Raw genomic sequence first — 14,468 nt, 5'->3', positions numbered from 1 at the left:
GATTTCTAGAATTTCAACTCGAAATCGCAGCGGTTCGGTTCCAACTGGGGTTGGACTCGCCCGAACTCGGACCAAATGCAACTCTAGTCATGGTTCCAATGATCGCTTCTTTCCACGAGGAGGTTTGTAGCAGTGGACATCTTCAAGGTGACATACTAATTTAGTTAATAACCTGTATCCCTGTATATATGCAGGGTGCTGGCATTGAAATTTGCCTGATAAGTTCTGGTGGCTGAGGTAGATTAGATATAACTAACGTACTGTAATCCACGGCCGAGCCGCGAATACGACCGAACCGCGAATTTTTTACTGCCCCCGCTGCCCCCCAAATCAACATCCTTCAACGCGTCAATTTTTTACTATCTCCATACAAAATGCCTTTATCTAAGGAAGCCTGTATGCAAATGGCAATAACTGCTTAGAAAGAGAAGAAAGTTAAATCAAAATTGAAAGCTGCTGAGATATTTGGTGTACCTAAAAGCACCCTTCACAAACAGCTTACTGGCATCAAACTACAATCAGAAATACATGCCAACAGCCATAAATTAACTGCTATTAAAGAAGAATCCCTTATTAAGATACTACTAGATACAGATAAAAGAGGCTTTTTAATTTACCTAGAGTTTCTACATAGAATAGCCTAGATTCTACTTTACAAGTGCATACAGGACCCTACTGCAGTTCTTAGTATTAACTAGCTTTATTCCTTCACTAAACACCACCCTGAACTATATATAAGATATAGTTAGAGGATTTCATACCAGCATGCAAAGCAGGAGGATCTAAAGGTTATAAAATAGTGGTTTAAGACTATCTGTAAAGTCATACAGGAGCATGGCATATATAAAGATAATATCTAGAACTTTGATAAGACTGGCTTTGTAATAGGGCTTAGTACTACTTTAAAGGTTATTATATTAGTAGAATGCAGTGAGAGACCTTGCAGAGTTATCTAGGGAAACTATAAATAGGTTATAATTATTAAATATATAGGCTTAAAAGGGATCTCTATCCTATTAGCAGTTATCCTTAAAGGGAAAGAACACCAAGCTACTTAGTATTAAGAACTTAATCTTTCTCTAGACTAGAGGCTTACTAATAGTGCTAATAGCTGGATAATAGATAAGATAGGCCTTAAGTAGCTAAAGTATATATTTAACCTCTTTTTAAAATGATATTTAACTGGTGCAAAACAGCTACTTATTCTAGATAGCTATTTAAGCTATCTAACTACTAAATTTAATAATTTTTATAAGGAGAATATAATTATCTATCTCTATATACCTGTATATACATGATACATCTCAGCTTCTCTAACCCCTAGATATTAGGGTTTTTAGGCCTCTTAAGCATGCATATAGGAAACTAGAGTTGCATTTGGTGCGAGTTCGGGCGAGTTCAACCTTAGTTGGACCTGAACTGATGCGGTTTCAGGTCCAAATTTTAGAACTCGAAACCAAATCGAACCCAATGCGATTCGGTTGTGGTTTAACCACAAAAACCCGCTGCTAGGCCTACCTAGGTATAGCTAGGCCTATACTAACTAACCATGGTTAGATTCGGTTCGGTTTTGGGTTGGTTAAACTGCTAATTTTAACTATTTTAACCCTTACCATTCCCCCCAGGGGCCCCATCTAAGGCCCCTTACCAAGCATGCTTATATAAATTCATAATTTTTATATGAAATATATAGTAATTATGATCATTCTAATCCATATTAGAAATATTGATTCAATATCTATAGGGTTGAATGGGTGGTGGTTAAAAATTATTTAAAGTATATAGTAGTTGTCGGACCTTGGTGGCCTTATATATATCTCTCTGTACTACTTTCATACCAACCTATGACAGAAATGATTATTCCCTTATATCTCAGCAACCACTAGGTATTTTTAAATGATATTTGCCCTTAATTTAGGCTATCTAGTGATATTAATATTATTTAAGAATATTTAGAATTCAATGATTTCTAGGTAAAACGGTGTGGGTTGGTTAAACCAACTCGAAAAACCGCAGAAACTGTAACCGACGGTTTTCACCTAACCCGGATCGGGTCTGAGGTAGCCTAACCGAACCCGAAGCGGTTCCCTAGGCTTACCCCCGAACCCGCACTGCTGCGAGTTCGGTGAGGGTTGGATTCGATTTTTGCGGGTCGGTTATGCAACTCTATAGGAAACTACTTAAGGAGATGATAATAGCTAGAAATAACTATATTAATAGAGAGGATTTGTTATATCTATATCCTCCTATACATGCAGCAGTCTTTACTTAACAGAATATATATAATAGCTTTGTAGGAGCTGGTCTTAATCCACTTAATATAGACTAGGTCCTTACTAAGATACCCTTTTAACTCCATACACCAACACCACCTCTTGTTAATATTGAAGAGTTAATATCCTCTGCTTTTCAAACACCCCAGAATGCTCACCAGCTTAATAAAAAGGTCTGCAGTCTACAGAAAAGTCTTTAAAAGAGAAGGACACTTTCTAGCAGCCTAATATTATATATTCAGCATCTTAAAAAGGCTGCACAAATAGCAATGAATGCAAACCTTCTTCTATAATAAGAAATCAAGGTTCTACAGGCTGAGAATGAGCAGAAATTAAAGAAGAAGGCAAGGAAGCATGTTAATCTAGGGAATAACCTCTTTATATCTGTGCGGGAAGGTCATGACTGTATTCAGCAGGTTGATGAGCAGGTTGATGAGCCTACACCTATATCTTGTCAGCGCGCTCCGCCAACCTGTAGTGGATGTTAGACTATTGGACATACTAGAAGAAGTTGCCCTAATAAATAGCTATATATTCAACTAGTAGATAGTCTAATTTAATGGCAGTGGTGGTTGAAAAGCTTCAAGATATGATGATTCCCAGTGAAAATTCGCGGTTCGGTCGTATTCACGGCTCCGCCGTGGATTACGTTAACGTAATCAACCACCGAACCGCGGATACCACCGAACCGCGAATTTTCGCTGCTTCCCTAAAATATTTGAACATACAAGTATCCACGCGTGCTATCCCTATTAATTTTATATAAATGTCTTAATCCAAAGAGGCCTGCATGCAAATGGCCATTTCTATATATAAAAATCAAAAAATTAAATCAAAATCAAAAGCTGCTGAGATATCTGGGGTGCCTGAATCTACCCTTTATAAGCAGCTTATTGGGGTTAAACCATGTACAGAAACACATGCAAATAGCCACAGAATGATAGTTATTAAAGAGAAATCTCTTATTAAGCATCTCCTAGATGCAGATAAGTAGGGGTTCTTAATTTAGCCTAAGTTTTTACATAGAATGGTATAGATTCTGCTGTAAGCATATACTCATGATCCTACTACTATCCTTAGTATTAACTAGGTATATAAGTTTATTAAATGTCATCTAGAGCTGTATATAAGATATAATTAATATATATCTTATTAGCATGCAAGGCAGGAGGATCCAAACATCATTAAATAGTGGTTTAAAACTATATATAAAGCTATCTAAGAGCATGGTATCTGCAGGCATGATACCTATGAGTCTAAGCAGCTGTATTTTGGATAAACGCCTTGAGAACTCCGTTGTAATACAGTTCAGTATTACAAAGGGGCTTTCTTATGTACTAAAGCACTAGATGAAGTACTAAGAATAGTCTTAGACGTCGCGTGGTCGCAGCATCTGGCAGCAATTCTGCCCAAGAGGTTTGCTTGATTCACATCTTCCATCTTGCTAACGGCTCAGGTTTCACGATTCATCCCCCACATTTACAGACATCTCAATATCATCCTGACGCTGAACATGAGCAGGTGTGCTGGTTTTTTTGGGTGAGGTTGGCGAAGTGTCGCTCTGGCCCTGTGGGCTTCTGTCAGAATCACGGATCCACTTAGGAGCGTGGTACCGGATGAATCGACGTAGGAAGGGAAGACAGGGACAGATAATTATAAAATTGGCCTCAATGATGCTGCGGATTATATGGAGTATCAATAGCCTTGCCTATCGGCATAGTAGTGATGATGCAATTTTGAGTAACTCACATGAATATACCTGCAAGTGCAACCTCGTACGTCGGATCGTTCGAGGTTACCAACGGCCATAGAGTTGCCAAGCGGACAATGCTTGTAATTATAGTCCTATTGAGAAAGTAAGAGGGGAACTGCCCAAGTAAGCCTAGAATGGAAGGGGACGGCCTACAGACACCCAATAGTGAACATGCCAATGACTGCCAATCTTTGACCAAGCGGCATCCTCAAGTGCCATACAGCCGGGATCGGTATGATGATCAAAGCAATATCACTGGCTGTGTTCGTGCACGCAGTTGCTAGATAGGCGCCCTGACGATTGATACAAGAACCCGTAGTAATGGTAATATCCCATGCCTTCTGTATAGGAGAACAAGCGAATATCAAGGCTAGAGCGAGCGCAATGCTGTAACCAACGATGATGAAAAACACTGTGTAGATAGTGTATCTCCAAACCGGCAATATATGCAATAGATGATAGTAAAGCACCAGCAAAGCCAGTTTGGCAAACGCAAGAGCGAAAATATAAATAGTAGAAGTAGCAAGGACGCACTGTAGTCAACACATAAGCAGTAGTACAAATTTTCGACATAATAAGTCAACGTCATACCTTTCCATATGTTTGCAATGTTGACACCGATAACTCATCTATATGAACACCCAGACCAGCATGGGCATAAGCATCTAAAAAAGGCCTTCTTAGCTGCAGTGTCCATCAAAAGGGCTTATTTCAGCTGGGTTACGCACTTAGAATGATCGCCTGTGTCCCCAACGAAAATATCTATTTAGCCCAGATAAACATGTAAGTTTCTCATATCCATTAGTCTTTACCATCAATCAAGTGACGCACCCAGGCCATTATCAGGAGTACTAGCAGTTGCGCGTTAACTTTGGTTCACCTCAATCCCAATAGAATGTTGACATAGGTGACGCCAAAACATACTGTCATCACACCCAAACTTCTTCATGATACGGGTCCTGGTATAAATCCGCATAATAAGGAAGCTGGTACAGAGTGCCAGCCCGACTGCAACAAGCACTTGATTCGCGGTCCGCAGCCACGGTGTTGGCTTCTCGCTGGCCATGCGAATTTCATTAAAACCCAACGAGGTTGGAGCGCCTCCGGGCGATTTTGCCATCCTGTATACAGATGCGGATCCCTCGCGAATTCATGGGCGTGTGATGTCCCGCCATCACCGCTCCCCGAAGAGTGACTGGAGCGGAAATCAATTTAAAACAGCATGCCGAATATTATCTTCGGCGGGCCAGTGTCTTTTATCACCATCACGGTCTCACGGGACGAGACCGGTCAGCGCCTGCCCTTGGTTGATGCTTGGGTCTGATTCATCGTCGGTGTGCTATGACTTGTATGGAGCCGTGGTTCGCCCGGCGGAGGAGAGCTCCAGGCCACCCGAGAACCGTTATTAAAGTTTTTGACGGGCTGTTCCAAGATCTGCGATCGGGCAAGAAAGTCATACGGCTTTCTGATGGGTGGGGTGAGCTGCTATTCATAACCACCACCCACTGAGAGTCTCATATCGGACAGTCATTAACACAGATATATGGTATACTAATGTCGAAGGACAAATATTTCTTTTTCATTATCTCCTGTGGATTTATCAGTTACTTACTCCAGAATTGAATTTTGTTGGATTGGACTGATATTATTTGCTTTAGCCTTTTTCTTTGGCAAGTGGCAAAATCTTTTGACAGAACTGTATTTTATAAGATTGATCTGTCACAGGCGCCAACCGCCATTTATGATCGACTGATTGGGGCTGCTACCAAGTGGTACCTTGGTTCGGAATGATTTACTGCTTGCTCTATGTTCTCTCGACTATCATTTGCTTTGGTCCTGGCTGCCCAATAGCCTTGTGTTACGCTTTAAAACAATGTGCAGTGCCTGCTAACGTCCTATAATGAATATCTAGAAACTACCCTAAGGATATTCAGTCAGTGAGTGCTCGTCCGTCTGACAATCTGCTCTGAAAGTGCGCTATTATCGTCGATGCTCAATCGCTCTGCAGCCTATGGACTATATAACCTTGATTCTAGGCCAGACCATTTACGTACACTCGCCGCCCGGCCACTACAGAATTACGGAAACATCCCAGTAGCAGGCAGATAAGGGAAACTGTTTAATAGGAGAGATATCGGAAGGAGTCCCATTGAAGAGATTTCTTGTCTTTGAGTGGGTGGTGTAGGTGGGGGAAAATGCCTTGCTTTAGAAATAAATTGATTGACACTCCTGATTCTCTCTTAGAATTTGTCCAATGTGACAAACTTAAGTATAGACTTCCTGCTCAGCAATTTACTAGGAGATATTATCTCCTAATTAGTGTTTAAAGGCAGAAGGAGCTCGCAAGCCAAACATTATTTGATAGTTTCTTGTTGGTGGTCTGATTGCAGTCATGCATCCCCATATCTCTTAACATACTCGCAGTTTGCAAGAAGCACAGTCGTGATGATTCCCGTTTTACAAATAACTAACGCATAGAACTCGGGGCATCTGGAGTGGAGCAGTTCTGTATGGAGCAGACTTGATTATCGATCCTGAATCCAAATGACATATTTGAAACAGTGTAGGAGGGTGGCTATTTCACAAGCAGACCATTGGTCAGAATATAGAGACAGCATTCTATTCTATATGGAGACTCCGGAGTTGTTTTCATGTTGTTTCTGCATCCTGGAAGCCGAATTACTTATTTGGGAGGAACTCCGGCAACTCCGGCCCACAGGGCAAAGGCAGTCAAATGGCAAACAAACATGTAATCTATATCCACTGCATATCATACACTAAATACTCGTTATGAGTAAGAATGCTGGTTATAAATGAAGTATCTTGTTTGTGCGTTGGAAGACGCTCCTGGTCTCCAAGGTTCCTATCTCCTGTGATATATCCTCTTCTAGGCGCGCATTTATATCAATTGCGTTGACTCAATCGCCCGGAACAACTGAAAAAAGACTACATTATGTCTGAACCCTTGGTTACTCCGAGCTCAGGAAGCCTCAATGGCCAGCTCGAAAAGATCATAGCTTCCCAAGACACAGATCTTGAGAACAACACTTTCCCGTCGGCTGCCTCCGTTCAGAATGAAAATGGACCATCTGCCACAGAAGACACCTCTCCTAAGCGCTCAGTCACTGGCTTCCGTTGGTTTCTTGTCTGCGTGGCCATCTTTTCGGCCAATATCCTCTATGGACTAGACACCACCATTGCAGCCGACATCCAGGCCGCAGTATCAGAGACGTTCGACAACGTAAGCCAGCTGGGTTGGTTAGGTGTGGGATTTACCCTGGGTTCAACAGTGGCTATCTTGCCTCTTGGCAAGGCGTTTGGAACCTTTGACGCTAAATGGGTGTTTCTGAGCTGCCTGACTCTGTTTGCTGCAGCGAGTGCGTTATGCGGTGCGGCACCATCGATGAATGCGATTATTGTGGGACGGGTTTGGGCTGGTGCTGGGGGAGCGGGGATGTACTTGGGGTAAGGGATCCCTCTCAATTGAAATATTGAGCGATGTTGACGATAGCAATTAGAACCCTCAATTTGGTGACTACTATCAGTAGTCCCCAGGACCAGCCGTTTTATATCGGGATGACCGGATTTGTATACGGCAGTGGGTGTATTCTAGGTCCGATTGTGGGAGGGTCGTTGGCGGATAGTTCAGCGTCGTGGAGATGGGTATGTCCTCATCAGCAGTAGTCCTTTGAAGATACGCCCAGTTAACAAGGAGAAGGCCTTCTATCTCAATCTCGTCATCTTCGGCGCCATGTCCCCCATCTATCTGTTCATTCTCCCATCGCTCCCCCGCCGCCCTGGCATCCCCTTCTTCGACAAGCTGCGCGCCCTCGACTGGCTAGGCATTATTCTTACCGCCGGTCTCTACGTCTCGTTCACGCTGGCCTTCACATTCGGCGGCTCCATCTGGTCCTGGAACGACGGGCGCGTCATCGCCCTCCTTGTCGTGTTCAGTGTTATCACCCTCGTCTTCTGTGTGACACAGCGGTACTCGATCCTCACCGACCCAATCAACCGGATCTTCCCCTGCGAATTCCTCCGCAACCCCCAGCTCATCCTGCTCTATGTCTGCATGGCCTGTGGTGGTGCCGCGCTGTTTGTCTCCGTCTACTACATCCCGCTCTACTTTCTCTTCGTGCACGGCGACAGCGGCACGCAGGCCGCCGTCCGACTCCTCCCATTTATTTGCGTCTACGTCGCCACCATTTTAACCTGCGGTGCGGTAATGGGCAAGACAGGCCACCATAACCTCTGGTACCTCTTCAGTGGGATCTGCATGACCTGCGGCGGTGCCGCGATGTACACAGTGCGGTACGATACCCCCGTGGCAAACATCTACGGCTATTCCATTTTGCTGGGCCTGGGGATGACCACCACCCAGGCGGGGTATGCCGTTGGCCCATTCCTCGTCAAGCCTGACCGTGTCGCGGAGCTCATTCAGTACTTGAATATCTCGCAGGGCTCGAGTCAGCTGATTGGGTTGGCGATCGCTAGTTGTATTTTCCAGAGTCTAGGATTTCAGAGGCTCAAGGGAGTGCTTGCTGGGACGGAGTACTCGGACGCTCAGATTCAGGGGGCTATAGCAGGGGCGAGGAGCGAGTTGTTATGCAACGTACCGCCGGAGTTGAGGGCGAAGTGTGTGTACGCGATTGTGAAGACGATTGGGGATGTTTGGGTGATGGTGATTGCTGCAGGGTCCTTGTGGACATTATCCTCACTGTTTTTGACCCGGAAGAGGTTTCTTGTTTAGATGTCGCGAACATGCAGGAAGTACTGAGGGATAGATTATAGCGGAGCATAGAATGTCAACTTGGTAATCCATCTTCTCGCATGATACATGCGATCTTACAGCTACACGTCAATCAGTACTGGACCCATCGACAGCAGATTTGTACTAACCAACTCGGCATCACATTCTCTTCATGGCTACTAATCTTGTCCATTCAAATCAAGCACGTAGCTCCGCTAGGGTGCCAAGAAGCAGCCCTAACTTTCTTCTTCTGTCACCAACTCCGGCAACTCCTTTGAGACTCCAGTCAATCGCAAAGCAAAACATACTTAGTTGACCGTTGGAGATAACCGCATTAACAGCTACCTCAAGTATAACAGGTTATGGCATGATAACTCCGGAGCAGAAGCACCTACCCCACTTACTGATAGCGCTGAGACGTACCTATATAAACAAAGAGCGTCTGTCATTTCTACCTTCTGTCTGACATCTCATCCATTTCTACCTCCAGAGAGATATCCTATAAGCAACAACAAAATGACCATCGCACAAACCTACAAACAAGCCGTCTTCAAATCCGCCGGCGCCCCGATGGTCATTGAGGAAACACCTCTGACCCCGCCCGGTCCCCATCAGATTCTCGTGAAGGTGGAAGCATGCGGTGTGTGCTTCTCGGATGTGTTTGCGCAGAATAACGTTATGGGTGGGGGTTTGTATGTCAGTCTTCTTCCTCCTTGTGAATACTGCTAATGATGGATATGTTGACAGTCCCATCGTCCCTGGTCACGAGATTATCGGCCGTGTAGCCGCCGTTGGAGACAACGTCCCGGGTTGGAAAGTCGGGGATCGTATTGGAGGCGGCTGGCACGGAGGACATGATGGTACGTCCTACTCCTTGTCCTGCTTTCTGACTTGAGTAACTCACTGTGAGAAGGAACGTGCAAAGCTTGCCGCAAAGGCTGGTACCAAATGTGCAGCTCGCAGGTCGTCAACGGCGAGACCAAGAATGGCGGCTGTACGTCCTCCTCTTCCTCTTCTCTTCTCCTCTCCCTAGGTAACGACATTGATTGGTGATTTCAGTCGCAGAATACTGCCTCCTCAATCCTGAAGCAGCCGTCCGCATTCCCTCCCACGTCCCAGCAGCAAAGTATGCCCCCATCCTCTGCGCCGGCGTCTCCGTCTTCAACTCTATCCGGCACATGAACGTCCCTGTCGGCGAGACCGTTGCCATCCAAGGTGTCGGCGGCCTGGGCCACCTCGCCATCCAGTACGCCAATAAAATGGGGTACCGGGTGGTTGCGATCTCGCGAGACGCAACAAAGGAGAAGTTTGTGAGGGAGTTGGGCGCGCACGAGTATATCGATTCGAGTAAGGAGGATGCGGAGGTCGCGCTGCAGAAGCTGGGCGGGGTGTCGCTGGTCGTTTCGACAGCGCCGACGGCTGAGGTGATCAGTCCGTTGTTGAAGGGGCTGGGGATCTTGGGGAAGTTGTTGATTTTGTCTGGTCAGTTTATCGGCCTTGCCTTCTGTTGGTGCAGGGTGCTGATGGGTGTGTATAGTGCCGGGTGAGCTCCCCATTGATACGGCCACCATGGTAAGTGATCCTCAACGATTCCCAGGGCAAGTACTCACCCGAGCCCAGCTTAAATACGGCCTCTCGGTGCAGGTCTGGCCCTCTGGCCATGCCACCGACTCAGAAGACGCGATTGCATTCACTGAGCTGCACAATATCAACTGTATGGTCGAGGAGTTTCCTTTAGAAAAGGCGAACGAGGCATATGGTGAGCTTTCCTGTCCTAACCATCCCAATACTGGTATTAATCCCGAATCGTCTACAGAGGCAATGTTGAAGGGAACAGTCCGGTTCCGTGCTGTCATCACCATGGAGTAATTCGGGGGGGAGAGACTGGGCTAGGGGGAACGAAAAGATAGACTGAAAGTATTTAGTTGATCTATTGAATAAATGCATGAATAAATCTGCGATTCTATAGCTGCATCAACAGGAGCGTCGCTTCATTATAAATTGGAGATCAACATGGATCAATCGTAGCTGAGATTCCACGCATCTGCCAGATTGCTTGAACCTGCATACAAGGGCTCGAAGCTGTAGAACGAATCAACGTTGTACGTCAGTCCCATGGCTTCCGCCAGCGTGCTCTGAAACATAACCGAGGGCTCATCTGCCAGCATCAAACTGCCAGTCACATCGTTTCCCATAGGCCCTAAGAAACCTTCCATTTGGCCCGAGTACGGGGGAGTCAGTGTGGTTGCAGTCCCGACACCCTCGCCAAATCGGCCGCTGAGAAAGTCCGCCTTGGCAGCGAGTCCCCGAGTCACATTGGCAGCGCTCCCCGCGACCGCAAAGTTGTTGCCAAATACCTCGAAGACGGTGATGGCATCGTCGATGGCCGCGCGGGCTGTTGGAGTGGACGGATGGGAGGGGTAGGCAAGAATGAAACCAACCATGGAGAGAGTCGAGTTCCACTGCCATTGAAAGGCCTCGTACCAACCTTTGAGGAAGTCGGCGGCGGTTAGAATCTGGCGCAGGATGTGTGTGATGGTGATGGCATGGTTGACACAGGAGATTGCATGTCCTTCAGTGAGGGGTGTGCTGTTGAAGTTGGTCGGTGACGTAGAAGGGAAGCAGATGAAGGGCCGGTGGATGTTCATAGACAGGTTGTGGTAGAGAAGCTCGAGGAGTAGCCGTTGGCGCTGCAGCCACGAGGGCGCATACCGTTCCAGGTCGAGTTCCGATCGGTCGGTTGAGAACGGCTCACCACCATCCTTGCGTTTGCTCTTCATGGCGTCAGGAACACTCCGTAACCATTCCCGAATATTGTCTGTCTGCGATGTCAGGAATTCAGCCAAGGCTTCCAGAGACGATGAATCTGTGTACAGACTCTTCGCCTCATTGGCAGCAAGAATCTCAGCACGTCTATCGTAAAATCCAAGATGAACTGTCTGAGTCGCTAGCACTAATGTTGTGAGGAGGCGGCTGTAGGTCAACCACGTCACCTCGTTGCCATACGCTGCGATGTTCGACACCGACAGTCGAGCCAGCTCATGATCGTCGGCGGGCAGTTGGCACGTCGCAGTCATGTCAGGCATGGAGCACGGTCGACCGAGTTTCATGCATGTCTTGCTTTCAATCGTATACAGCGTCCACCAGATGCGCTTGCGCAACTCTCGCTGGGGACGTGGCAGGTTCTCACGCGGCTCGAGATGTAGTCCGAGAATATGCGCGGTGCGTACCGCGAGCGCCAGGGTAGTGTGCGCCATGTTCTGAAAGGAAGCGTTGCACAGGTAGACGACCGAACATATGTGACATTGCAGGGTGGTGATGGACGGACTCTCCAGTTCCGAAACGAGGAGAGTCTGCGACCGACGGTAGTACCATCGACCCGCGATACTTGCGTCGTTGAAGTCTACATGACCGTCGTGTCGGCCGGAGGTGACGGTGGGGTGAACGCTGCTGTCCGGAGTCAAGGCGACGCCATACTGCATACACAGAGCGAGGACTATATCGACTAGAGCTGAAGGTTTTCGTGTTGTGGCCGAATCGACCCAAAGGGATTTATAGTGCTCCCGAAACTCCGCCTCATCCAGGATCTGGTAGGTCGGATGGTATGAATGCCAAAACAAATTCAGGAAAAAGTCCTCCTCGATGCTATTGAGAAATGTCTCCGAACTGATGGGGCCGTGGGCGATCGCAGAAGGCGTCGGTAGCTCTTCCGGAGTGGATCTAGTCGAGGTCGGACTGGTAAAGATGCGACTGGCGGAGTTGGGCTGCAGGTTATGATCGTCCTCAGGTTGATTGAAAACGGCGCAGAGGTATGCGCTCATGCGACCGATAAAGTAGAAGGCCGACGACGGCCCATACCACTGGGTTTGCGAGGAGTGTGCGGTGCGTGTATGGATTCCGTCCCATCCTTTCCTTGTCCCCGACGGTCGGTTTTCTTTTCGAATCGTCCGGTCGTCAATGTTGGAGGCGGTATTAGTATTGGTAGCATTTTCTAGTTGTTCTTCAAGTTCCTGAACGCGTTGTCGTAGTCGCTCAATCTCTCTATTTTGGGTTGTCAGTTGGTTCCAAGAAGCCAACGCGTTCGGAGAGTCGGTACAACCTTACAGCCTGTGGCAGAGTGCGGATTTCAGCCGCACTCTTTTTGGTGCAACTACCGCCTCGCTTGCGACAATTCTGACAGGGCAAGCTGCTGTCACATTTGATGCGATGCACACGGCACCAGTCGCAAGCCCGAGCGACCTGGTTGCGTTTAGAACGTGGAGGAACTGAGGTGGAGGAAGAAGAGGACCCGTTGGTGTGACTTGTTTTGTTGTTATTGTCGCCGTGGCGATTGGGGGAACTGGCGACAAAAGTGGAGAACATGATTGTCGGTGCTCAAAGAATTAGGTAGGCATGGATCCCGAAAGATTTCCTGCTGGGCTTCGAATAATGGATCCCATGGGTAAGACAAATATCTACCTTAATGCTCCATCAGCGAAAATGGATCATGGTGATGAGGCTAGACATGGATTCGGTGGTTCTTTGTTATTCCCCTGCTTTCTCCGTGTCAGCAAATCTGTGCACTGGGGCATCTGGCCGTCTTGGCCCCAGAGGCATCAATTAGCGGTAGACTACAGAGTAGTTATGGTACATTCATGAGGATATATATTTCTGGCTACAGTATGGCTACTAACCGCTGATGGGACACCTCTAAGGTGATATATGTTGAGTCTGGTCTCTTGCGTCCAATTTTTCTAACGTTGCCTCGTGCACGGTACCCTCTGTGGTTCAATATATATTTTCCCTACCGACAATCCACCATTGTTTGGATTTATTATCCGCTACCTAATAACAGTCCAAGAAGAGATACTTGCAAAGCTGATGCTACTGTTCCTCCCCAGAATACTCTTCAAGACATGTATCGTGCCAGAAACCGAAATCATGCTGTATTGCAGCTGAAATTGGCGTGTTTACAGTGAGTGGTTGACTGGACACGTGACTGACCAGGGATGTTGGTAGTCAACAATCTCCTCTCCCGGGCTTCGCGACCTACCACGTGAGGAAACAGCGTGCCATATTCTATTGTGTCAAGGATCTCAGTACAGTCCGTACTGGACAGTTGAGGCATGAGATTCTCGATCCGGCGGACTGACATCAAGTCGACAAGCTTACTAAGCCTTCAAATAGTGTTGACCAGATACTGTAAACTCATTCAGATATCTATAATTTCCTGAGGTCCAATGAGTAGGAGAATCTATGGAATCGGGCCCGTTCAACACTTACGACAGGGCAGCTGATTTCGTCAACCGTCGAAGGAATCCAAAGCTAAAATCTGCCCAATAGCCCGGAAATGGGAGCAGTTTGTCAAGGCCAAGCAATATTATAGGGTGTCCTTTATTTCATGCTGACCAGGTCCCGGCGGCTGCGCTTCGATAACTTTGACAGCCAAAAGGCTAATTCGGCGTTGGCGGTGAGCTCGCAGTGTCCCAAGTTGCAATAAATATCTTCTGAACTAAAATCACCATCCCGGTGAATGCAAAGCTGGTGCTCTAAATCTCCTGGAACGCATTCCTCTTGGTAATCAGAGATAATTACTCCCGACGTTCCCTATCTCTTGTGATCTTACAGCCAAGAAATCGGGAAGGTTCGCCTAACTCTTTGATAAGAAGTTTCCTAATTGCAATCTGATCGGTTTGCTGCCATCCAATGTAGC

The 14,468-nt window shown here is 46.8% G+C and overlaps 3 protein-coding genes across 3 annotated transcripts; 2 read left to right on the top strand and 1 right to left on the bottom strand.

Annotated features, from left to right (window-relative positions):
* Nucleotides 1-6,979: 6,979 nt before the first annotated feature.
* On the top strand, nucleotides 6,980-8,776 carry Asppvi_001969 (uncharacterized protein; the record flags this gene model as incomplete). Its single annotated transcript, XM_043307502.1, has 3 exons — nucleotides 6,980-7,491; nucleotides 7,545-7,689; nucleotides 7,745-8,776. 3 exons carry the CDS (start codon nucleotides 6,980-6,982, stop codon nucleotides 8,774-8,776), a joined length of 1,689 nt encoding a protein of 562 aa, XP_043163437.1.
* Nucleotides 8,777-9,292: 516 nt separating this feature from the next.
* Nucleotides 9,293-10,645, top strand: Asppvi_001968 (uncharacterized protein; the record flags this gene model as incomplete). Its single annotated transcript, XM_043307501.1, has 5 exons — nucleotides 9,293-9,468; nucleotides 9,524-9,636; nucleotides 9,690-9,770; nucleotides 9,836-10,258; nucleotides 10,314-10,645. 5 exons carry the CDS (start codon nucleotides 9,293-9,295, stop codon nucleotides 10,643-10,645), a joined length of 1,125 nt encoding a protein of 374 aa, XP_043163436.1.
* A 149-nt stretch (nucleotides 10,646-10,794) lies between these two features.
* On the bottom strand, nucleotides 10,795-13,138 carry Asppvi_001967 (Zn(II)2Cys6 transcription factor; the record flags this gene model as incomplete). Its single annotated transcript, XM_043307500.1, has 2 exons — nucleotides 10,795-12,817; nucleotides 12,876-13,138. The coding sequence occupies 2 exons, from the start codon at nucleotides 13,136-13,138 to the stop codon at nucleotides 10,795-10,797; spliced, it is 2,286 nt and encodes a 761-aa protein (XP_043163435.1).
* Between the last annotated feature and the right edge of the window lie 1,330 nt (nucleotides 13,139-14,468).

This window comes from Aspergillus pseudoviridinutans (genome assembly GCF_018340605.1).
Source record: "Aspergillus pseudoviridinutans IFM 55266 DNA, scaffold_10, whole genome shotgun sequence".
NCBI lineage: Eukaryota > Fungi > Ascomycota > Eurotiomycetes > Eurotiales > Aspergillaceae > Aspergillus > Aspergillus pseudoviridinutans.
The sequence above is the reverse complement of the archived record's forward strand: the minus strand, read 5'-3'. Positions and strand labels throughout refer to the sequence as shown.